Source organism: Canis aureus, chromosome 16 (genome assembly GCF_053574225.1).
Source record: "Canis aureus isolate CA01 chromosome 16, VMU_Caureus_v.1.0, whole genome shotgun sequence".
NCBI lineage: Eukaryota > Metazoa > Chordata > Mammalia > Carnivora > Canidae > Canis > Canis aureus.
Window position 1 is genome coordinate 53707473 of NC_135626.1, and position 24861 is coordinate 53732333.

Here is a 24861-nt window from a genome sequence, read left to right on the forward strand (position 1 = left end):
GTTTTCAGCTTAGGGGTACTACAAAATACCAACACTTTAGGAATATAAATCTTTTGTGGAGGAAATAATAAAATAAAATCAAAATAAATCATATAGGATAGATTTTTCCACTGCTTTGCATAGATACCAATTCTTCTGTTTATGGCTGACATCTGTAATAATTGGCCCCCATCTACTCTGAGTGATTAGTGTCCAGACCATAAAAGTTGTTAAATATTTTAAATATCATTTTTGCACTAATCATTTATGTATTTCTCTTTTCTACTTCCAATCTTTATCATGGCTATAAAATAGTACCTGTGTAAGGATTATAAAATTGCATCCTTTTATTCTTGATTGCTCAAGTTTCTTTTATATTTAGGAATGAGTTATGTCTTGTCTTTACTGCTTAATGCATGCAGGTTTGAAAATAATATTGACAGCATCAAATCTGCTTGTTTTGTGCAATAGCAAAATAATTTCAAGATATTTCAAATATGGCTTTTCAAAGTTTTTTATTTTGAAATATTTATAAATTCACAGGAAATTCTAGGGAGGGCCCAAACACCCCTAACAAAGATCCCCAATGTTAACACCTTACATGAATATAATACCGGATCAAAATCAGGAAACTGACACTGGTACAATCCACAGATTGATTTCACTAGCTATCCAAATACTGGTGTATGTATGTGTATGTGTGTATTTTCATGCAGTTATATCACATATGTAGTTACATGTGACCATGACCACAGTCAAGATTCATAACTCTTCCATCCCATAAGACTCTCTTATGCTACCACTTTATATCCATATCCATCCCCTCTCACTGCACAACCCCTAACCCTTAACAACCACTAATCTGTTCTCCATGTCAATTTCTTTGGTATTTCAAAAATGTTCTAAAAATGGAATCATGCAGTGAATAAACTTTTGAGATGGACTTTTTTCCACTCAACTTAATTTCGTTGAAACCCATTCAAGTATGTGTATCAATAGTTTGCTACTTTTTATGTACCACTGTTTGTTTAAGCATTTACCTGTTGAAGGACATCTAGGTTGATTCCAGCTTCTAGTTAATATGAAAAAAGCTGCCACAAACATTTGTATATAGGATTTTTCATGAACATAGATCTTTTACCTGGGATAAAAGCTCAAGACAGTAATTGCTAGGTTTTTTGGAAAATACATTTTTAGCTTTAGAATAAACAGCTGTACTATTTTCCAGAATGGCTATATTCTTTTACTTCCCACCAGCAATGAACCAATTTTCTCTACATCCTTTCCAGCATTTGGTGTTATGACTTTTTAAATTTTAGTTATTCTGAGAGGTGTGTAATATTACATTATGGTTTTAATTTGTATTTCCCTAATGGCTAATGATATTGAACATCTGTTTTGAAAAATATTATTTATTTATATGAGAGAGAGAGATTGTGAGAGAGAGCACAGTGTGGGGGGGAGGGAGAGGGAGTCTCTCCACTGAGCAGGGGGCTCCTTTCCAGGACCTTGGGATCATGACCTGAGCCAAAGGCAGGCAGACCCTTAGCCAACTGAGCCACCAAGGTGGTTCTTGAACATCTTTTCATGTAATTATTTCTCATCTGTGTATCCTGCTTGGTAACATGTCTGATGATGCCTTTTGCCCAAATCTTAATTAGATTATTTTTTTTAATTTGGTTTTGAGAATTATTTACATATTCTATATATAATAAATCCCTTTATCAGATATGTTGTTTATAAACATTGCCTCCCAAACTATGATTTTTATTTTATCCTCTTAACGGGGTCTTTTGCAGAGAAAATATTTTTAATTTTGATGAAGTCAAATTTATCAATTTTTAGCAATTTATCAAATTTATCAATTTTTCCTTTTCTGAAACATGCTTTCAGTATCAAATATAAAAACTCTCTAACCAGCCCTAGACGCCAAAGAGTTTCTCATTTTTCCCCTAAATTGTGTACTTCAATATTTGACCTGTAAGTCTGTGACCTACTTTGAAATAATTTTCGTATAAGGTGTAAGATCTAGGTTGAGATTTTTAAATTATTATTATTACTATTATTATTATTGCTGTAGCCTATGGATGTCCACTTGCTTTAGCACTGTTAGGTGAAAAGGCTATCCTTCCTCCAGTAAACTGTGTGTACAACTTTGCCATAAATCATTTGGGTTCCATTGATCTATGGGTCTTTCTCTGCACCAGAACCATCCTGTCTAGATTACTGTAGCCATATTCTAATCCCTAATATTGGGTACACTGATATTCCCTAACTTAGTTTTTTAAATGTATAAATAGATAGAAGGTTTAATTAATCAGGAAGATTTAAAAAATTCTAAATGCATATGCATCTGATAACATACCTTCAAGTTTTATATAAAGGAAAAAATTACAAATCTGAAAAGAGGATTTGAAAAATTTATGGAGTATATTACCTCATGTACCTCTCCTTTCTCAATATTTTAAACAAAAAGAAAGATTTGAATAACAGAAATAGTAATCTTGATTTAAAAGCCACATATAGACACTGCACTTAGATGGAAAGTACGTTCTCAAGCACACAGAGTACTTTACAAACAATGAGTACATGGTAGTCTGTGGAGCAAGTCTCAAGAAATTTCAAAGTTGACAGTCCTGTGTTACAGAAAACCTTAATTATGTATCAATAGAAAGATAACTAAAATACTGCCCATGCTTTGAAATATAAAAACGATTTTAACATGTGTTTTTTCCAAATTTATTGAGATATAATTGATATATTGTATAGTTAACGATATACAACATTATCATTTGATACACATATATATTGTGAAATGAATGACACAATAATAAGTTTATTGTGTTAATACATCCAACAACTCATATAATTACTTTATGTGGGGGGTTGGGATGAGAACATTTAAGATTTACTCTCTTAGCAACCTTCAAGTATAATACATAGTACTATGAACTGTAATCAGCATGCTGTACATTATATCTCCAGAGCTAATTCATCTCATAACTGGAAGTTTGTATCTTTTGACCAACATCCCCCCATTTCCTCCATTTCTTAGCCTTCCATTCTGCTCTGTAGGATATTTTTTTTACCCACTCCCTTAGTACAGATCGTTGAAACTTCTTGACGGGGTCACCCGTGGGGAGAAGCCTCAGTGCCCCCGTTGGAGGGAGGTCCTGCCCCCTCCACGAAAGCCTGGGGCTCCCTTGGGTGTATTTTGCAGGGGCAGGTGAAGTCCACGGGCCTGCATGTCCGTCTCCCACTGCTGGTGGGAGGTCAGGGGACGGCAGGGGTCGGGTCCTCCCAGGACACCTCCCTGGCCGCTCTGGTGCCTTGGGAATCTGAACGGGCTCCTTAACCCTGCTGAGCCTCCGCTTCCTCAGCTGCGGATGAGCAGGGCATCTGGCTGGCGGGGCTGCGGCCTCTGCCTCCCTGCCGCCTGGTTCTGGGTCTGCGCCCTCCCCGGCTGCCTCACACACTGAGGTGCCCACCCCGGGGGCGCCGGCCCCTCCCGCCCTCATCACTGGGATGCCTTGCTGGTGCCCCCACCCCAGCCTGAGAGCTCCCCATGGAACGGGTGGCCCGTGGTCCTAAACCTTCACTGGATGAGCGCCTGAGACTCCAAAGAGAAACTCCTGGCCTTTGAGTCTTGGAATCATCTTTCTGATTTCCTAGCGACAGGTCTTCCATAGTCCTCCTGGTGTGGCCTCCGCTGTGGCCTGGAGGTGGACCCCGACCATGTCTCCCGCCCCTCCTACCCTCTGCCCCTGCTCTCTGTCCCCCCAGCTCTCGGGTGTCACCTCTGCTCCCCCCTCCTCCCGCCCCCACATCTCTCGCTACCATGGGAACGTGCGGTGGTGCCCACGTGTCGTCCCCCATCCGCCCCTGCAGCGTCTCAGTCACCGTGTGCAAAGGCCGTGGTGACCGAGTGACATTTGGATGCTGTGGTGGCTCAGGGTGGAAATTTCCTTCTGCCCCCTTAGTGCAGCCGTCCCTCCCCTGGCCTGTCTGGGGCTGTTCCGAGCAGAGCCACTCCCCGCTCCCTCCTGCTTTCAGGCTCCCAGGAGCTGGAGACAGACACCCAGGCCACCCCGGGTGACCCTGACAGCAGGCGTGGCTGGGTGCTTGGCCGGGCCCCGCAGTAAGAGCAGGAGCAGCTCTCCTCGTAGGGGGGCGTGGTGCATGCAGCCCCTTACACCCAGCATCCAGCCCCCCCAGCTGGTGGGGACACTCAAGGTCAATGTTTTAGCTCCACGAGGGAGCGGTTTCCAAACCCTTTGGTGTTGACTTTACTGCAAGTGGACAAGGAGCCGGTGACAGAGGGGTCTCGCCTTTTCCTGGTTGGTGTGGCCAGGACTGCTGAGGCTGCCTGCGGTCCCGAAGGGGACTCCTCATAGTCCTTGTCCGCTGCGTGACCCGGGTCTGTAACGCCCGCTTACGGTCCGGCTCCCTTCTCTGACTCTAGTGGGGAATAGGTTTTGTTTTTTTTTTTTTTTAAAGATTTATTTATTTATTCATGATAGACATAGAGAGAGAGAAAGAGGCAGAGACACAGGAGGAGGGAGAAGCAGGCTCCATGCACCGGGAGCCTGACGTGGGATTCGATCCCGGGTCTCCAGGATCGCGCCCTGGGCCAAAGGCAGGCGCCAAACCGCTGCGCCACCCAGGGATCCCGTGGGAATAGGTTTTGTTCTTGGGCCCCTTCACCTGCTTTACGTAATGGGCTCCTCCCACCTGTGGGATGAGTTGCTGGGAAGTGACTTGCCCGAGGTCACACAGCAGAGCTGGGCACCGTGGCCTCTCGGCTCTTGGCCTGGCGCTCCGGACCCTTTTGTCTTAAACCTGTCTCCTGGGCAGCGGACAGGCCTCGGAGACCTCCTGCGCCCCAAGACCCCCCACTGACCGCCCTCTCCTGTCTTATGTTCGGCAGAGCCTTCGTGCGGCGGCCACGGGACCCAGGTCAACGTCACGTGCATCGTGAACGTGTGCAGCAGCAGCGGCTCCGACCACGGCCCTCAGTGCTCCTCCCAGGCCAGCCACACGACGGGGGACGTGGATGCCAGCCCCTCCAGCTCCCCAGATGACCAGCAGGTCCCCTTCTCCCAGGAGGAGTGCCCGTTTCAGTTCCAGCCAGGGGCTCTAGAGACTCTGCTGGAGAACCCAGAGGATAAGCCCCTGCCCCTTGGTGTGCCTGACGCTGGCATGAAGTCCAGTTAGCCAGACTGGCGTGAGCTGTGTCACAGCCCAGGTGGGCTGTTCCTGGGCCTTCTAGGCCCCCACCCCCCAGGACTCTGGCTCTTTCTGGGCCAAATTCCTTTAGTGGCCCCACAGCCTCAGCCTTCCTCTCATCTGCTGGCAGAAGGGTGAGGCAGGGAGAATTGTGGGAAAGCGCTCCTGGCGTGGTGTGCGTCCCTCCGGGAGGCTAGCTGGACGTGGGCATGCCGGCCCGCCTGGAGCCAGCCCTTGCCACTCTGAGTGCTGCCCCCCCGCCCCAGCTGGTCCTGCGAGTTCAGCTTCTAGAGCCCTTATTTTTGTAATTTTTTTACTTTTAAAAAAAATCCCTGGGCTCTGTGCAGCCCTGGCTTCCTGGGAGGCCCCGCATCCTGCCTTCCATGGAGAAGGGGCAGTGCTTTAGCCTGATGCTGAGACTATAGGACGGTCCCAGCATGGCGGGGGCGGGGGGTGTCCTTGATCAGATGGTTCCGTGCAGGGAGGGGACGGGGGACCCCGGGTGCAGCTTGCAGCACCCCCGGATCCGTGCCTGCCAGCTTTACCTCCTGCACGCGGCGGGAATCAGACACTCAGAGGGCCCAGCCAAGCAGCCCCCGCGAGTGCTCCGGTTGGGGCAAGACGGCCAACCTCCAACCAGAAATCTTCCGATTTTAACACCCGGCAATTAAAAAAAAAAGAAGAAGAAAAAGAAAAGCACCATGCAGGCGGAGGAGCCAGCAAAATGACCAAGCGGAAGTCGGAGCTCGCTGGTCTCTGCTTTGACCGTCAGGGATTCACCTGCGGCTCCAGCCCCGCCTCCCGCCTCCCTCGGTGCCGGCTTCCCCGAGGGAATTTCAGGAACCGGAGATGACTGAGGCCCACAGTCTCCCTCCTCCTACCTCAGCCCCCGCCTCCGAGGAGGCTCCTCTTGGCCTCAGCACCCCCACCTTGCTGGTCCTGGAGCCCCAGGGAGCCTGCGGGGCCGCCGGGGTGCTCTGCCTGCCGGGGTCTCCTGGGGACGCGGGACGCCGAGAGCCAGTCTTGTGTCCGTGTGTCTGTCGTGTGCTGTTGGTCTGTGGAGCCGTGTTGTTGGGTCGTCCGGCCGGCCCGAAGCAGCTGAAACCGGCAGTTCTGTCCCAGGATTCTTTCCTGTTAACGGGTCAGGCCCCTTCCCCCAGACACGCACCCAGAGTCCTTCAGAGCACGGATGGACAGACGGACGCGTGCGGCCTTGACCGAATTCTGGAAGGAACGGGGTGGGGTGGGGTGGGGTGGGGTGGGGGGCTCCTGGACAAGCCAGCCGGGTCCCGGGTACTTGGATCCCTTGTTGAAAATTCCACTGGACTCGGGGCTGGACTTGGATCTGAGCTCTGGACGGTAGGCGAGTCCAGCCAGTGCCATGAGGAGAAAGAGCTTCCCAGAAACCAGGATTCCCTTGGAGTCCGACGTCCGGCTCCCAGGCCGCCCCTGCCCCTGCCCCTGCCCTGCCCCTGCCCTGCCCCTGCCCCTGCCCCTGCCCTGCCGCTGCCCCCGGCCTCGAGGCGGTGGAGCGTGTCTGCCCCCTGGTGGGCCGCCCCGGGACGACCTCAGGCCCCGCTGCTCTCCCAGGGCAGCTCTGACCCCGAAGGAGACCCTCCCTGGGGGGCCGCGGCTCCCAGGCTTGTTGATCCCCGAGTTTGTACTGTATACTGGGCAGCACTCCTGCTTCTAAGTAAACCTTGTTTTGTACATCGACTCCTGGCTCTGGCTGTGCGTCTGAGCTGGGGCCTGTCCGTGGTCCGTGGTGCCACCGATGCGTAGGGGGCGGTGGAGTGGTGGCCGCTGGGCCTGGGACCCCCACGCTGCGCTTGCTGAGAGCCCGGCCCTCCGCCCTCCGTCACGCCCAGCACCTCCTGCCGGCCTCTGACTGCGCCCTCGTCCCAGGCCCTGCCACTCGCTGTCATCAGCCTGTTTTGGGGTGAAGGGGGGGTCTCTGCAGATCTGCTTGTTCACAGGCGGTGGGAGCGAGGCTCCATCCGGTGGCACCTACGCCACCTACGAGGCCCATCGCGGGTGCTCAGGGCAGTGTGGGGTGGGGGGCAGCTCCAGTAGTACAGGGGGGCCCGGGGCACAGCCTGGGGGGCCAGTGCTGGACGTGACCCTAGACCTGTTTCTGAGACTGGAGCCCTTTTCCAGAACGAAAAGTGGGGAGGAGGTTGCAGGCAGAGAGACTTCAGGAGAAGGTGGGGGGGGCGGGGAGGGGGGAGCCTGGCTGGCCTTGAAATCACCAAGCCAACCCCCGGGTCAGGGTGGCCGCCTGGGCGCTGCCCTCTTCCTTCTGGGTGATTCCCTGGACCTCTCGCCCTCGGCCCTGCCTCCGCCCTCTCCATCCCCAGAGCAGGGCTCCGCAAACTCGAGCTGGGAGGGGAGAGCCGCTCGGATGCCCCTTGAGCTTCTATATTTCCTCTCCATTATTGCCCGAGGAGACAGGCGAGGTACCCACCACCCTGCCGCGCAGAGGAGGGCGCCGGGCAGGGCCCGAGGCGTGGTACTTCTCCAAGTCCAGCTGGGAGGACAGCCTGCCCGGGGAGGCTCCCGATAACCAGCTCCTTAGAACTGCACAACAGAGCCACAGGGTCTGGGGTTAAAGGGCAAGCACTCTCTCCCCTCCCCCCTCCCTCCTCCCTCCCTCCCTTCTCCTCCCTCCTGCTCCCTCCCTCTCCCCCTCCCTCCCTCTCCCTCCCTACCTCCTCCACCCTCTCTCCCTTCCCACTCCCTTCCCCTCCCTCCCTCTCCCTCCCCCCTCTCTCCCTCCCTCCCCTGGACTCCTCTGCTGCAGAGCTGAGAGGCTGCCCCGGGGCAAAGCTAACCGGGAGCCAGGGACTGTGTTCTAGCTTCGCCAGGAACCCGCAGTGTGGACCTGAACCTCCGTGTCCCATCTGGAGCTCAGACCTTGCACCTGTAAGCCAAGAGGGCGGGCGTCTGAGCTGTCCCCAGCTGTCCTGAGCTGTCTGGGCCTGCGCTGCCTGATACGGCACCGGCACCGGGGGCCCTGGCCACCGTTGAGCACCGAGCGCAGCCAGTGCTACCCGAGGCGCGTGAAGTACATCTCAGGGCAGGATGCGGATTTTGAAGACCCAGCACAAAACAGATATAAAATATCTCATCAATCATTTTTGCATTGATGGCATATTGACATAACATTTTGCAGTGTCAGCTAGATAAAATATTAACATTAACTTTACCTGTTTGTTTTCATGCTAACGTGGATACTAGAACATTTGGAATTAGTATGTGATTCGCACTATATTCCTATCAGACAGTTAAATACCTTCACAATTTGATGAAATGAGTTTGTAATTACAATTGCAACCCCGCACCCCCACCCTGCCTGGGGGGCCTGAGTGGCTCAGCTGGTTGAGCATCTGACTGGATTTCAGCTCTGGTTGTGACCTTGGGGTAATGAGATTGAGCAGCCTCTGCACTGGGCATAGATTCTCTCTCCCTCCCCCTGTGCTTTCTCTCTAAAAAGAAAAAAAAATTGCAACACCTCCCCCCACCCCTGAGATCCCTACCTCCCCTCTGGGACTCTTAAAGCCCTTATCACTTGTTACGATATCTTATAATTTACATCTCTGTTACATTTATTGCTTACTGTCTGCTCCTCTTGCTAGAACATAATCTCCAGTGAGGCAGGGGTTTGCTATTTTGCTTAGTCATGTGGCGCCAAGTACATAGAATAGTGCCAGGCTCATAGTAGGTGCTCAATAAAAGGTGAACGAGTGAATGAATGTAGGCATAGGAAGTATGGGGGGGTTCCATTGTCACCAAATCTTCCAATTTTTCTAGAAAGGCCCCAAATACAGATTCTCATGTATTATCTCCAGCTTTTAAAAATATTTTAACAATTTATTTTGGAGGGAGTGCAAGCAGGGGAGAGAGGGAGAGGGAGAGAGGATCTCAAGCAGACTCCCTTAACTCCCACTTAGAGCCCATGTGTGGCTTGATCCAACCCCTAGAAAATGAGCTGAGGCAAAATCAAGAGTCCGACACCCAACTGACCGAGTCACCCAGGCGCCCCAATCTCCAGCCTTTTAAATGTTGTAATTCTAATTCTGTTACAGCAAGGTGTGGGCCAAAGGAAACATTTCTGTAGTGTCCAGTCCTCTCTGGTCTAGAGGATTCTGGGGGCTGATGCACACTAGGCCAGATGAGAAAGGGCCTGATGGAGGGAGTCCTGAGGAGGCCCCTCAAATCTAGCCTGTCCCAGAAAACTTGCCCCTTGTGGGCCAAGGTGCATCTAAGGGTCCAGCGTGGGTGGCGATTAAGGGACATCCCCCACCTCGTGTGCCCCTCACCAGTGGGGTGTCCGTGGCCAGTAGATGCTCCCATGCTGTGACCGCTGCATCTACCGTGGCTCAATCCTGGGACTGAATCCTGAATCGGGCTCCCAACTCAGTGAGGAGCCTGCTTATCCCTCTCCCCTCCCCCCTGTTCATGCCCTCTCTCTCTCCCTCTAATTAAACAACAAAAAAAAAACCTTTAAAGTTTTTAACTGCTATGAATAAAGCTGCTGTGAACATTCCTGTACGTCTTTGCAGACACATGTGATTCCATTTCTCTCGGGTAGATATTTAGTAGGAGGATGGCTGTCTGGTCCATGCGCCTTCCGAGGGATTCCAAAGTGAGGGCCCAAAGACTTTTCAGTAGTACTAGTTGATTGGTGTCCTGGCATCTGCATTTTTAAAAAATATTTTATTTATTATTTATTCAAGATAGACAGAGAGAGAGAGAGAGGCAGAGGGAGAAGCAGGCTCCATGCCGGGAGCCCGATGTGGGACTCAATCCTAGGACCCGGGATCACGCCCTGGGCCAAAGGCAGGCGCCAAACCGCTGACTTACCCAGGGACCCCCTGGCATCTGCATTTTTAATAAACTCCCCAGGTACAGCTGAGGGTTCCTGTGCTAGAAGATCTGGACTCAGATCCTTCCGCTCTAATGGGCTGCTTCCCTTCTGCCTCCCATCTGCAGAGTCTGAGGTTTCACACCCAAACCTCATTCCCCGAGGGGACCTGGCGTTGAGATTCTGATAGGCGGTTCCCACCCCTGAGGAGCTCAGGCCTTGCCAGGAATGTTCAGCCCGCAGTCGCCTTCATTAGCTCAGCGTTATGAGGGTTGATAATTATGATGGTTAATACCCTACTGCAACCTTGCCATCAAGCCTCCTGCATCTTCTGACTTTTATGAGCTGAGGTCTTCCTGTCCTTGTGGGGCTGATGCAAGATGAAGGGTTCATTTGTTCATTTATTCCTTCGTTCACCTACAGCACCTCTAACCGGGCCTTTTCTGTGCGAGGCAATATCTCGATGCTAGAGAGGCATTTGTGGAAGGGAAAATCAGTGCTTTCAGGGTGCAGAAAGGTGATGATAAGTAGGAACAAGATAATTTCAAGTACCATTAAGTCCTGTATATGAGGAAATACAACAGGGTGATGGTTGAAGGCAACCTTAGGTAAGATAGCGGGGAAATGCTCTGGGAGGTGGAATCCAGCTATAGGACCCTCTGGCTATAGGACCCTCTGGCTATAGGACCATCCAGCTATAGGACCATCTGAGGGGGCCCCCGCAGCCTGCAGCCTCTGGAGGAAGACTGGGAGCTCTTCAGCTGTGGCTGGTTTGTATGGAGAAGTGCCGCACGTGTAAAGGGCACGCTAAATTTCAAAAACTTACTATAAAAAATCCCCCTAAAATACCGCATGATTTCTTTTTCTTTTTTTTTTTTCCTGTCGGCTTCCAGGTTGATATGGTCATATTCTGGACATACTGAATTATGTGAAATACATGATTTTCCCTTTTTTTCTTTTAAAAAATGTACGAAGTAGTAAATTAAAAACTACGATGTGGCTTGTCTGTGTGGCTTGGACAGCAGATGTGGGGGGAAGGCATCCTAAGGAGAGAGACTGGGGGACGGACGGGGTCCTGGGGCAGAACCGAGGGATTGGGGGGAGCAGGGGCCCGGAGGAGGACGGGGGGCGGGGCCCGAGGAGGACCGGGGGAGGGGCCCGGAGGCGGACTGGGGGCGGGGCCCGAGGAGGATCGGGGGCGGGGCCCGAGGAGGACTGGGGGCGGGGCCCGAGGAGGACCGGGGGAGGGGCCCGGAGGCGGACTGGGGGCGGGGCCCGAGGAGGATCGGGGGCGGGGCCCGAGGAGGACTGGAGGACGGGGGTGGGAGGAGGACTGCGGGGCGGGGGGCGGGAGGAGGATCGGGGGGCGGGGCCCGAGGAGGATTGGGGGGGCGGGGCCCGAGGAGGACTGGGGGCGGGGCCCGAGGAGGACTGGGGGCGGGGCCCGAGGAGGATCGGGGGCGGGGCCCGAGGAGGACCGGGGGCGGGGCCCGGAGGCGGACTGGGGGCGGGGCCCGAGGAGGATCGGGGGCGGGGCCCGAGCAGGATTGGAGGACGGGGGGTGGGAGGAGGACTGCGGGGCGGGGGGCGGGAGAAGGACCGGGGGGCGGGGCCCGAGGAGGATCGGGGGCGGGGCCCGAGGAGGACTGGCAGACGCGGGAATGGACCAGCGCGGTAGGAGCCTGGGGGTCGGCTCTCCAAGGGCTGGGTTTAATTCAGGTGTAAGCGGAGCTGCTTTAAGCAAGGAAGTGGCTCGGGCTCGGGAGTTGTAGCCGAGCCCTGGGCGCCGACCCCCGCGGATTCCGGCGCCTGCTCCCCTGCCGGCCTCGGCCCCCTGCCCCCTCCCCGGGCTCCCTGCGCCCTCCCTCTCCACCCCCCCAGCAGGCTCCCCGTTCCAGTCTCCCTCCTCCCGTCCCGCCCCTCCCTCCGTCCCCCGCCCCCATCTCCCACTCTCCCCTCCCCCCAGCCAGGCTCTCCCTGCCCCTCCATTCCCCGCCCCCGTCTCCCCTCCAGCCCCGTCTCCCCCTTCTCTCCCCCCCCATCTAGGCTCTCCCGGGCCCTCCGTCTACCCCCTCCCGCCCCCCACCCTAGTCTCCCTCCCCCGGTCTCCGGCCCCCGGCCTCCCAGCCCCCACTGCCCCGCCCCCGGCTCCCCCCGGGCTCCCCCCTCCGCTGCCCGCCCCCCCCCCCCCGCCTCCGGGGGTCCGGCTGCAGCTGAGCCTCGGCGAGCGGCTGCGGGCGGCAGGGGGCGCCTCCTCGACGACTCGGCGCTCGGCTGGGCAGGCGCCGGCGCGTCGGCCGCTCGATTGGTCGGGTCTGGGCGGGCCGGACGCCGCGGGCCAGCGCCATTGAGGAGCCGGGAGGGGCAGCGCCGCGCAGGGCCGGGCTCGGCCGGGACGGCGGCAGGTACGGGGGCGGGGGGCGCGGGGGGGCGGGGGCGGGGGCGGCCCAGCGCCCGCTGTGTGTCGGCCCCGCCGCGGGAGCGCGCCCGGGACCTGGGACCCGGGACCCGGTGCCGGCCTCCCGCCGCCCAGCTCCTCGGGGCCCCGCCGGTCCCGCACGGCCCCGGCCCCGGCCCCGGCCCCGGCCCCGGCCCCGGGGTGCGAGGGCTCAGCCGCGACCCCGCGAGCCCCGCACGGGCGCCGGGCCGCCCCCCGAGGGTCCTCAGCGCCCGCCGGCTCGGGGCCCGCGCTCGGGGGCGGCGACCTCGGGCCTCCAGCCGCCCGTCCCCGCGCCCCGGGGTCACGGCCGGGCCGAAGCCCTCCCCGGGGCGGGACCCGGCGCCGCGCCCCCCGGCCTCCACCTGCGAGGCGGGGCCCGGTTCCCGGGAGCCCGAGGGCCGCGACCCCCCGCGCCCCCTGACCCCCGACCCCGACCCCTGACCCCGCGCCGGCTCCCCCCGTGCTCGGGCCCGCGGAGCTGCGCCTCCCGGGGGCTCTGTCGGCCCGGCCCAAGGTCGCGCGGCCGCCCCCAGCGGTCGGGGGTCGGGGGTCGGGGGAGGCCCCGGAGCGCTTGGCGGCCCGCCTCGCCGGGCTGGGGCCCTGCCCGACCCCGCAGCCCCGGGGGATCCGCTCGCCTCGCTGCGCTGCTACAGCCTCGGGGCCCGGGACCCCCACCCTCGGGGCCGGGACCGCGCTCGGGGCGACGCCGGCGGCTGGCGGGGGCGCTTGGGGCCGGTGCTCCCCGATCTCCGCGCCGACCTGTTGAAGGTCTCGGGCACAAATGTCTCTCACCAGGCCGCTAAACACATCTTTTTTTTTTTTTTTTTTTTTTAAAGATTTATCTATTTACTTATTAATGAGAGACACAGAGAGAGGCAGAAGCAGGCTCCATGCAGGGAGCCCGACGCGGGACTCGATCCCGGGACCCCGGGGTCACGCCCTGGGCCGAAGGCAGGCGCCAAACCGCTGAGCCACCCAGGGATCCCCCCATCTTATTTATTTATTCATTTATTTTTTTAATAATTTGTTCTTGTCATCTCTCCTCTGAACAAATGTGTCCAGTGATCTCTAGCACATCCTTTGTTTTACGCAAAATAGGGCTTAAGAAGACGTTTGGGAAGAAATGAGTGTTTCATCAAATGCTGTTTATTTACCTTTCTCTTTTCACTGTCACCGACGGCGGAATGAAGATCTTGCTGCAAGTGCAAGACACTGTTGACAAATACAAATACAAATAGTCGGCCTTTCCTGGAGGTTCAGCTGAGCTTACAGGGTTGGGGCACCTACAGTCATGTTGGCTCAATGCTTGAGCGACTGCCCTTGGCCCAGGGCGTGACCCCGGGGTCCTGGGATGGAGTCCCACGTCGGGCTCCCTGCTTGGCACCTGCTTCTCCCTCTGCCTGCGTCTCTGCCTCTCTCTCTGTGTCTCTCATGAATAAATAAATAAAATTTAAAAAAGAAAAAAAGGATCTAAAACTCTTCCAGGGCCTTGTGTTTTGGGTCTTTGTGAGGAGGTATCATTTGGGATACGTGTGTCTTCTGGCACACACATGAATCCCTGGGCTTGGGGCAGCGTGTCTGGAAAGGATCCTGAAAGCGCTGGTTCCAAGTGGGACGTGTGCCAGAGCAAATTTGGAGTGTCCAGCGTGGTGGGCTGGTGTCTGAGGTGCTTGGCTCCGAGCAGGACTTGGAACTCACCGTTCCAATTGGGATCTACACGCTAGCCAAGCGATTTCAGAACTCATTTAAACTTTCGTGTCTCAAGTTCCCTCGTGTTAACTTTTTGTAGTAGTAAAAGTAATCGGTGTATTTTTTGTGATGCTAACACACACAGTTTTCTCCTAGGTTGTAGTAATGTCGTACTGACTGTAAATACTGTAGCTGGAACCAGAGGATTTCTTGTATTTGTATTAGTAAGATAGTTCGTTATATCAGCATCATCTGGTGCCTGGGTACCTGTAATGCAGTTCCAGAACATTTAAGAACAGTGATAAACCACTGCCTCCTCCCTCTCATTTATGTTACTTTAGGAATGCTCTTGATAAACAAACTTGCAAAACTGAATTAGGGAAGGCTTAAAGAGGATCATTGCAGACTATGAAGTTCATTGAAATCTCTTAAGGCATTTTTGTCTTAATGGGTTAAGAACCCTTGACAGGGTTCTTTCTTTTCCTGTCTGTCTTTGGACAGGGTTTTTTTAACCTTGGCGCTGTTGACATTTGGGCTGGATGATTCTTTGCTGTGGGGGAGCTATCTTGTGCATCATAGGATGTTTAGCTGTTTCCATGGTCTTTATTCTCAAGATACCAATAGCAACCTCCCAAAAAATGTGTCTAGACATTGCCCAATTACACTTGGATGAGAACCTCTGAGCAGGACAGTCTAGTCCCAAGGTGAATTACTAAAGGCAGGCAGTTTAATGATCCGTTACATCAAAAAGATAGACAGCTTGGAATTATAGGTATTTTTTGGTAAATTTGTAAGTGACTGTTCCTTGTAGCTGTGTCAGAATGTAGACGTGTTGGTTTGATTCTCTGCTAACGGGGCATCTTGCAGTGCTCTTTACCCCCATCTTTTCTAAATCTGCTTTGCATTCGTCCATCTATAGGGAAGGTCAGGTAGGAGATCAGCTTAGAAAATCACCTGGTTTTTCTCTTGACTTCCTTTTTTTTCTTTCTCTTTCATAGATTCTTCTATGACCATGAGAGAGAGAAATAAAGAATGATCCATGATTTCTAAACACCTTGTCTTGAGGATATAGTCATGTTGGAAGGTCTTGTAGCCTGGGTTCTCAATACTTATCTGGGAAAATACGTCAACAACCTGAACACTGACCAGCTCTCTGTTGCGCTTCTGAAAGGCAAGTACACGTATTTCTTTTTGGTAAAGTATGCCACTGCACATGACATTTTTTTCTTTCTCTTTTTTTTAAATATTTGTTTTGTTATACTAAGAATAATAAAATATAATGCCCAGATGGCTTTGTACTAAATATGTGTAAAAGGAAGTAAGCTCTCCCTCATGACACTGATTATTATTACAGGATAACTTAAGTATGTAGTTGTATTGCTGTAGCTTTTAGGGAACTATTAAATATTAAAAAAAAAAAGACTATACTGCTGCTGATTGTGCTTTATCGCAGTTAATTTTTTAGCTGTATTTTTTAAAAGATATTTATTTATTTATTTATTTATTTATTTATTTATTTATTTATTTATTTATTTATGAGAATACACAGAGAGGAGAAAGAGAAGCAGAGACACAGGCAGGGGGAAAAGCAGGCGCCATGCAAGGAGCCCGACATGGGACTGGATCCCGGGGCTCCAGGATCAGGCCCTGGGCCAAAGGCGGGGCTAAACTGCTTGAGCCACCCAGGCTGCCCTAATTTTTTAGCTTTATGAAGCTTTATGGATGTGGCCATGATGTAATGACAGTGACATTGGCTTCAAATCCTGTTATGTTACTTATTAGCCATGTGAACAAGCCATTGAAATTCTGAGCCTCAGTTTCTTTAGAAAAAGCATGTAGTATACCTCTCCAGAGTTGCTGTAAGACTCAAATGGAGCAAATGGAATGACATTTAAAGTTTCTGTCCTGCTGCTGGTTTATAATAGACATCAAGTCAAAGTTTTAAACTATGTTACTATAGGGTCTTCAAAAGAATAACATTTGAGAGATTTTAGCCTTTATGGGCCTGTCTTTGGTAAATGCTTATACATGGTTTAATGCAGTGCAGGAAACTGGTGTGAGGTTTGGAAAACTGCTTTTTCTACCCCCTTCTTTTTTAAATTTCTCTTTATTCACAATGGAACACTCAAACAAATCTGGAGAAAGGAGATAAAGTCAGTCTGCAAGCATGTAGCATCACAGTAAGTGGAAAGGAGATCTCAAGTACGGCAGAAAGCTCACCTTCCTGGGGATATGGATTTTGGCAGGTGGCCCAGGACAGGTTAGTGGGGATGGCAGCGGCACAGATTGTGGGAGAGTCTGAGAATGGGGTGCCAGTAGCTCACTTGTCAGAAGTGTTGTTTCTAGGTTTTTCCTGACCCACCTAAAGCAGTGAAAGGATCGTGGCAGCCATAGGCTATAGGGAGCTCTGCAGTCGCCCCTCCCACTCCCTTTCATTGGAGACAGAAGTAGGCTTTTTCTTCATCTCTAGCTTCTGTCCTGACCTTTTTGTCCCATCCTTAGAAGGGAGCTGCTAAGTGCAAGATGGAAGTGACCAATCTGTCAGGGAAGAGGATGTGTTCAAAGTACAAGAGTAGTGTCCAGTGTCATCTCTTTGGTCATTTACTGAAGTTCTCCTACATGCTGTGGAGCTCACTAGGTTGTACAGGACAGGTAACAGGGCCTAGAAAGAGAATTGCAAATCATAACCTTGTTTATAAAAGAGATAGCTCTTTTAAGACTAATATGGTAAGAGGATGTTTGCCGAAGAAATGAATAAAATTTGTGGTATCTGCTGTATCATGGATTCTGTACTAGTAACGGATCTCCGTTTTAGGATATCTCTCGTAATGGCAACTGTGTGTGTCTCTCTGATGCTTCAAAGTGCTTTTCTGTGCTTCCTGTTTAAAAAATATTTTCTGTGCAGAATAGAAAAATAATTTTTCTTTCATAACCGGTATTAGTGTGGTGTCCCTTCCTTATGGATTTAAATCACCCCACAATGCTTGGCTAGGAAAGTGTTGGGGCATTGCAGTTATAGTTGAAGCATATTTGGAGGCAGAGGGTACTGTACAGGAATAAGAATATTATTTCAATCCATCTGCAGATATTTAGTGTCTGAGATGCTTTGGGAGATGCCAAGGAGATGGAGACAGTGGTCAAGAGTATGAGTTTTGTAGTAGGCTATGTCTGTGTGTGTGTTTTTTTTTTTTAGAGAGAGAGAAAGTGGTGGGTGGGGGGTGTGCAAAGGGAGAGGGAGAGAGAGAATCTTAAGCAGGCTCTACAACCAGCGCAGAGCCTGACTTGGGCTCGATCTCATGACCCTGAGATCATGACCTGAGCCCAAATCAAGAGTCAGACGCTTAATTGACTGAGCTGCCCAGGTGCCAGCCAGACTGGTTTTGAATCCCATTTCCTCCATTTACCAGTAACTTGGGTAAATTACTCCAGTCCTTCATAAATTCTCAAATTCTTTCTGTAGCATCTTTCTGTAGGAGGAGAGAATATTAACTGTCTCATAAGGTTCTGCGGACTAGACACGCTAATGCGGGTCAGAGAGCTTAGAGCTGCTCGGGGTGTAGAGGGCGCCTCGGTCAGTGTTAGTTACCATCATCTGCCGTTTTCATGATCGTCAGCATGTGATTGGCTTGGGCTGGACTTCAGGGCTGGATTGGGTGCACATATGGAAAGTGATTAACAATGCAAAATAGCACACGAGTCGTGGAAGGAGAGAGAACATGTCTACGATTTTATTTGTTCCGTCTCTCAGCAGACACCACTAAGCACCTGCTTAGGGTATGGCTGTGTGTGTTACGGATAATACAAAAAGGGGGGACAGTAGAAGACCCCTCGTAACAGCTGCTCGTAACCATGAGCAAGTTACTGAAGCCTCCTCTTCACCCCTGTCCCTCTTGCCGCCTGAGATCAGAGAGACGTGGCACAAACTCTAGTGCTGCCCCTTACTATCAGCTCTGCGCTGTTTTTTTAAAAAAAGATTGTATGTATTTATTTGACATGGTGGGGGGAGCACAAGCAGGGGGAGCTGCAGAGGGAGAGTGAGAGGGAGAAGCAGGCTCCCCACTGAGCCGGGAGCCCAGAAGGCAGATGCTTAACCGAGCCACCCAGATGCCCCAGCTCTGGTATTTAAGCATACGGCTTACCTGTGCGCCTGATTTCCCTCACCTCAGAATGGAGAAGATAATGGTATTTCCTCATATTGTTGTGAAGATCAAATGAGATGATGGACACGAAGCTCTTGGCTCCAGTAGGATCTCCCATGCTGTTCCTGTTGCCCCACATCCACCGCCGTAGGCCCTGCCCTCGGAGACCTGTTAATTCGTCGGCAGTACAAGGCAGCGTACGCTGTTGCTCTAGAGCCGCAGGCACGGTGCGCCAGGGTGCCAAGGGGGGCCGACCTTCACCCTGTTGGGAGGATGCCGGGAAGGCCATTCCGGAGGTGGTAGCGCAGGATCCTGGCAGGCGGCCCGGGGTGGGTCACCACATTCCAGGTAGAGTGAGGCTTGTGAGCACAGGCAGGAGGCAGAAAACTCGCAGGGCGTGTTTGGGATGGTTTGGGGCCAGGAGGTAGCAGCTGCCAGTGTCACGCCAGGAACTTTGAACCTTGGGCAATAGGCCTATCTTATATATGGGGCCCAGTGCTTAGGTCCCCCCACCGTTTTGTTCCTTATCCACTCTGCACCTCAGGCTGACTTTTTAAGTGACACAGGGGCGCGGGAAGGGAGTTAGTTGTCAGTGCTGACCAAAAAGCCACCAGCCTCCAGATTTACCCTGGTTCTAGGGACTCGCCTTCTTGCTCAGCTCAGCTGAGGAGTTTGTGGATAAGACATCCAGGAATAAGCCCGCACGTCATCTGCCTGGAAAGGAGCGAAGAGCACTGTACCTACTGTGGGTCCCTGGAGGGACCTTTCCCAGCAGGGCAGTTGTGGGTGCATATTTGAATGGGTGGGGAATCTGAGAGCCTTCCCTCCAGAACCGCTGAGCGCTGCTGCTGTTTTTGCCCGATTCCTTTGTTTTGGCAGCGGGGCTGCCCTCTTCTCATTGTTTCCCTGGGGTCTTCTCCTTCCTAGACCACTTCTTTTGCTCTCTGCACTTCAGCTTTAATTTTTCCTGGCATGTATTGCCTACCATTCCTTCCACTTCCCCAAGATGTACAGCAGCCAAGGAATCCCAGTGCCAGCCGCCTTTGTGACAGATTTGGGTATTGAAAAATAGGGCAAATGATTCAAATTGCAAATGATGCTCTTCAAAAGAAGAAACTATGTGCTTTCTCCTTTTAAGTCAGTTTCAACTGTTGAGGAACATGTTTCATGTTTCCCCCCTACTTATGATCATTGCTCCCCAAATGTGGAAATAGAGTTGTTTCTGGGCTCTCTGGGGTTATTAACTTCTCCTTTTGGTTCGTCTTAAGCTATGTGGGGACACATGTTCCTGCAGAAGTCTACAACGTGAGCTGGTTGCATTTGCTTAGCATCTGCCAAGCTGCTAGATCTGAATACTTTAGAAGCCAGTTACCCACAAATCTTGAACAGTCATTTAAAGGAAAAAAATAATTGTTTCTTGTATTGGTTTGTCTCTGGCTGGCTTGCCTTTCTTTTGAGTTCCTGTACCAGTTAATGGTTGCTGGGCAGTTGTCTGTACTCTCTGTTCTCAGAAATTGCCTTCGGTGGTGCAGTTTTGTAGAATGATGGCTGTCTCCTCCGCCCCTTAGGACGGGGACCCCGCCTTCTCTTCTTGTATTTCCAGTGGCCAGCACGGTGTCTGCTGCAGATTGGGGAGTGGTATATCAGTGTGTTCGCATGACTTCCACAGCGAGGAGAGGGAGAGATCCAGCCACACCCTCTCCACTATGCTTCGGCTGTTCAGGGACATCTTGTACCTCTTGGTTTCAGTCCTATAAAAGCTGGGTCTGAAAAGGACCTTCAGCGGTGGTTTGTTCTTTGCTTTCTAACAGGTAATTAGGCCTGCAAGCATAGATGCAGAGAACATGTGGAGCTAGTCTTTCCAGAAGAGAGTATAATTCCCTTTGGTGACCATCTTTATTTAATTCTCATGGGCTCTCATGTTATGTGCAATATACCCATTTTGGGGGAGTGGGTGGGTTGCCAGAGCTTGTTAAAAATGTCAAATTTCTGTGTTTCAATCCCAGAGATGTCTTGAGGGGGGTCTAGGAGCCTGCATTTCTTCCCAGGTGACTTAGATGGCGAATATTTGCCTAAACCAGGGGTCTGCAAACTGGTTAGCTGGTCAAATCCAAACTGAGAATGGCTTTTTTTTTTTTTTTTAAAGGCTTGTAAAAACCCAACAACACAAAACAACCAGAGAGAATATACAACAGATAGTCTAAAGCTTAAAGTATTTACTGTCTGCCTTATTATAGAGAAAGATCCTTGCCTACACCCTTCACCTGCTGGTGAGCTTCAGCTGTCAGAACGGGATGGTTCGGGAAACTAGTAAAGCTAGTGTACACAGGCTGATTGTGGGGTTACTCCTGGCTTTTTATAGCTGGGTTAAGCTGTAAGACTTCACCTTTAACTTTTAATGATTTGCATATAGTAAGTGCCTACTGCATATGTTGGGTGAACATTTCATGATGTCATTTTTATTTTTCAGGTGCTGTTGAGTTGGAAAACTTGCCCTTAAAGAAAGATGCCTTGAAAGAACTAGAATTACCATTTGAAGTCAAAGCCGGTGTGTGGAACTCTACAGGAGAGGGAGGCAGTTTTGAGTCTTATTCTGCATGGGACAGGAAAACTGAGAGCCCTTGAGTTTGGCTCTGTTTGAGCAGGAAGAGGCAGGATAGGAAATACCGAGTTTAGATCAGTCCTCAAGTTTGGCCTTTTCTATTAGGATGACCTTGGGGCAGTGGTGGGGAGGTCAGGTGTTTCCCAGACATATTGAATCAGAACTGCCAAGGGAGTGTCCTTGAACCTGCATGTTTAATAAGTACCACAGGTGATTCTTATATTTCCTAATGTGTGAGAACTTCTGTCCTAGATACAGGGGGTTCTTATTTTTGGAGAGTTCATTATATTACTGAGAGGTTGTTTATTGAATGAAAGGTGGGCTCTGGCACAGTGTGCTTTCTGGCGGCGTGGCTTTGGGGGAGTTTCCTTGCCACTCTGTGTGTGCTTCTTAGTCTTTAAGATGAGATGATAATCATTGTACCTACATCAGAGGGTTGTGGAAAGGAATGCATGAGTTACTGCGTCAAAATTACTCGAAACAATGCCTAGCACACTAAATAGATGTTTGCAGTTACTGTAGGAGTTCTGCAGTTACTAGGTTTGGTAAGGAAACAAGAATTGTCTTGGAGTAAATTTATTCTTTGTTGGGGCTCTTGGCTTACTCAGGCAGTGGAACCCGCGACCCTTGATCTCAGGGTTGTGAGTTCGTTCCCCATGTTGGGTGTGAAGATTACTTAAAAATAAAATCTTTATAAAAGTTCTTTGTTAAATGACCATGTATAAAATTAGTCCCTATTCAGACGCAGCGTCATCATTCAGTAATAGCTTGTTGATGTCAGTCTTTTCATTACTTTTGAGTACTTATGTTACAGTAAAATGCAAGTACAGTGCAAATCAGTTGCTGGGTGAAGTAGGATAGAAATCTTGCAAAAGATTTAGGCTTTCTTGAAGTCACTTCGAGTGATGGGTGAACTGCTGGAATCACAGGCAAAGGCACTGAAAAATGAGAATCTGAAAGAAACTGAGGAATGATGATACTGAGGGCACTTCCAAAGAGTTATTATTTGAATGTCAAAGGATTAGGAAAGGCTCTTGCGGGAAATTGATGAAGTTTCCTAATATTTTTGCAAAAATGACCCTCTTTTACTTTTTTTTTCTCCAAAAAGTAAATGAAATATAACAGAGGTTATATTTTGCTGTCACCTAACTTATCAGACATGCCTCTTCCCCCCAATAATTTAGGTTAGAATTACAATCGCACACTAATTATTATTAAATTGTTTGTGAGTTGGCATATCGTTGGTATGTGGTTTGAGTTATGATATAAATTATTAAATAGAAAAGACTTTCACTTTTCTAGATAAAATCCAAATTAAAATGTTTTAATTATTTGTTGCCATTTCTTAATTTATTACTGGATTACACAGTTGATCACTTGGTGTTAATATTCTCCTATCTTCAACAAATCAATCCTATTTGAATTCTAGATCTTAGAGGGTAGAAATCACTCAGAAAACATGTGTTTCTTTCAGAGGGAGCATATTAGTTGGGCCATGTGGATCTTCCAGAGATCCTTTAGGACAGTTCAGATATTCTTCTGCGTTATTCCTTAGTGGTAACTTGCCTCTTATTAATTGAATTTAAAGAAGACCTGTGTCCTAGGAGACTGCTAAATATGGTAGCATTTGGGAAATCAGTCTGAGTTCTCATGAAGAATCAGGATTCTTTCTCGATAGAGTGCCACTGTAGCATTTTAACCACAGTTCGGTTGGTGTGTTCAAGACTGGATATACTGTGAGTAACTGCCAAGAAGTGCTTCTCAACCAGCCCAGTAATAATGAACAAGAAATGAGTTTCATGCTCATGGGCTTGTGCAGGTGCTGTGGGGAGAAAAGACAAGGAAGTTTAAGAGGTAGTTCACTTGGGGAAGAAGGACTTTGCAGAAGCGAGGTGTTGCATTTGATAGGGTTAAATTGGGCTTTTCTTTTTTTAAGATTTTATTAGAAACAGAGATAGCAACAGATAGCACAAGTGGGGAGGAGAGGGAGAAGCAGGCTCCCTGGTAAGCAGAGAGCCCAACTTGGGGCTCGATCCCAGGACCGGACCCTGAGATCGTGACCTAAGCCGAAGGCAGGCACTTAACCAACTGAGCCATCCAGGCGCCCCCACTTTGGGCTTTCCATGTACTTTATTGTGCCTCATTCTTACAGATCTCAGCCTACAGCTTTCTGTTTCCCATGTATGAGAACCTGCTGCCTGTTTTCTTAGATTAAAAAATAAATGGTAAAAATACTCATGCTCCTTATAGAAAACTAAAAGGATGCAGAAAACCAGTAAGAAGTAAAAATGTGGATGGATACTTGACAAGACTTTGCTTTTCCCAGGCTTAATTGGGAAGGTAACTCTTCAGATTCCCTTTTATCGCCCCCACGTGGATCCTTGGGTGATCTCCATCTCCAGCCTTCACTTAATTGGAGCCCCTGAAAAGCTAGAGGATTTTGATGATGAGAAGGAGAAACTCTTGGAGAGGGAGCGCAAGAAGGCTCCGCTTCAAGCCCTGGAGGACAGATGGAAGGTGAGGCGCACCCCGTCGGCCACCAGACCCAGACCAGCCACGGTGAGACATGAAGTGAGCAGAGCACTGGATCTGCTAACACCAGCTCTTTCCTTTGCAGAATGAACGCCAGCGGAAGGGGGAGTCCTACTGGTATTCAGTTACCGCCTCTGTAGTTACGAGAATTGTGGAGAATATTGAAGTAAGTCCTCCTGACTTTTTTATAAAGTATAAACATGACAGGGACTTCTCCAGCTTAACTGTGTCTTGCTTCTCGGTACCATGTTTCTTGTAGGTTCAACTGAAATGATGTTCTGAGCCATGGCTGACTGCTCAGGTCAGCTCTTACAGGCTGCGCCAAAGGAAAACCTGAAAAGCAAGTCTCCAGCCCTGGGCAGACATGGGTTTTTCTTGCTTCAGCTTGTGTCAGTAGGAGTTTTCCTTTCACTCACATTTTGCTTTGTTTTTGAATGTTGGACTCACTTGCCGAAAGGATGTGCCTCCTTAGAAGCCAGGTCACCTAAACCTTTGTGACTGATCATTTCGGGGCAAATCACTTCACTTCTCGGTCTTGGTTTCTTCATCTGTAGAACGAGAGAGGTTGAATACACAGTTTCTAGTTGATTCCATAGTGAATTGCGGACAGCCCACGGAGATGTTTAATCTCCTACTGATGGATCTGGTGGTGGTTTGATGAGTTACAGTGTCAGGGCTGGTGGCCACGGTTTCTACTTTACTTACAGTTTTGTTTTCCTCCTCAAAAACTAGACCAGGGTCTGCTCTCGTTTTCACAAATGCCCTAAGAGTAAGCCCATACATAGCACCTCTGGGGTTTTCTTGCAATGCCAACGTGACACAGGCCAAATGGTTTCAAGGTATACTACTTCCCCTCAAACTGTCGGAGGTTGTTGGTTTCATAACTGTCATGAGATTGACAGAGAGATTGGTACATTTGAGGTGAGCGCTTTGAATTCTGTTTTAGACAGTTGTATTTTTTTTAGCTGTCATTTATTTTAAATAATTCATCATTATTTTTACTAATAGCTTGAACTAACTGAGATTTAGTTCATATCCCATGAAGTTCACACTTTTAATGTATACATTCTAGTGTTTTTTCTTTTTTTAATTTTTAAAAAAAGTTTTTATTTATTTTGAGAGAGAGAGAGAGAGAGAGCGCGCGCACAAGTGGGGGGAGAGGCAGAAAGAGAGGGAGAAGTAGACTCCCTGGTGAGCAGGGAGCCCAGTGAGGGTCTTGATCTTAGGTGAATCATGACCTGAGCCAAAGGTAGATACCTAACCCACTAAGCCACCCAGGTGAGGCGGCTCCACTCTAGTGTTTTTTTTTTTTTTTAAGATTTTATTTATTTATTCATGAGAGACACACAGTGAGAGAGAGGCAGAGACACAGGCAGAGGGAGAAGCAGGC

The 24861-nt window shown here is 50.3% G+C and overlaps 1 protein-coding gene and 1 pseudogene across 2 annotated transcripts in view; both read left to right on the top strand.

The window, feature by feature from the left end:
• LOC144286933 (uncharacterized) overlaps positions 1 to 6921 on the top strand; it is a 64901-nt gene extending 57980 nt beyond the window's left edge. Inside the window, exon 3 of the mRNA XM_077854063.1 lies at positions 4907 to 6921. Within this exon, the coding sequence (XP_077710189.1) occupies positions 4907 to 5193 (287 nt within the window). The 3' untranslated portion in view covers positions 5194 to 6921. The remainder of the gene's footprint in view (positions 1 to 4906) is intronic.
• Positions 6922 to 12367: 5446 nt separating this feature from the next.
• LOC144286930 (intermembrane lipid transfer protein VPS13D-like) overlaps positions 12368 to 24861 on the top strand; it is a 157192-nt pseudogene continuing 144698 nt past the window's right edge. Inside the window, exons 1-5 of the transcript XR_013354875.1 lie at positions 12368 to 12474; positions 15197 to 15369; positions 20808 to 20885; positions 23266 to 23456; positions 23557 to 23637. The product of XR_013354875.1 is annotated as an intermembrane lipid transfer protein VPS13D-like (transcript). The remainder of the gene's footprint in view (positions 12475 to 15196; positions 15370 to 20807; positions 20886 to 23265; positions 23457 to 23556; positions 23638 to 24861) is intronic.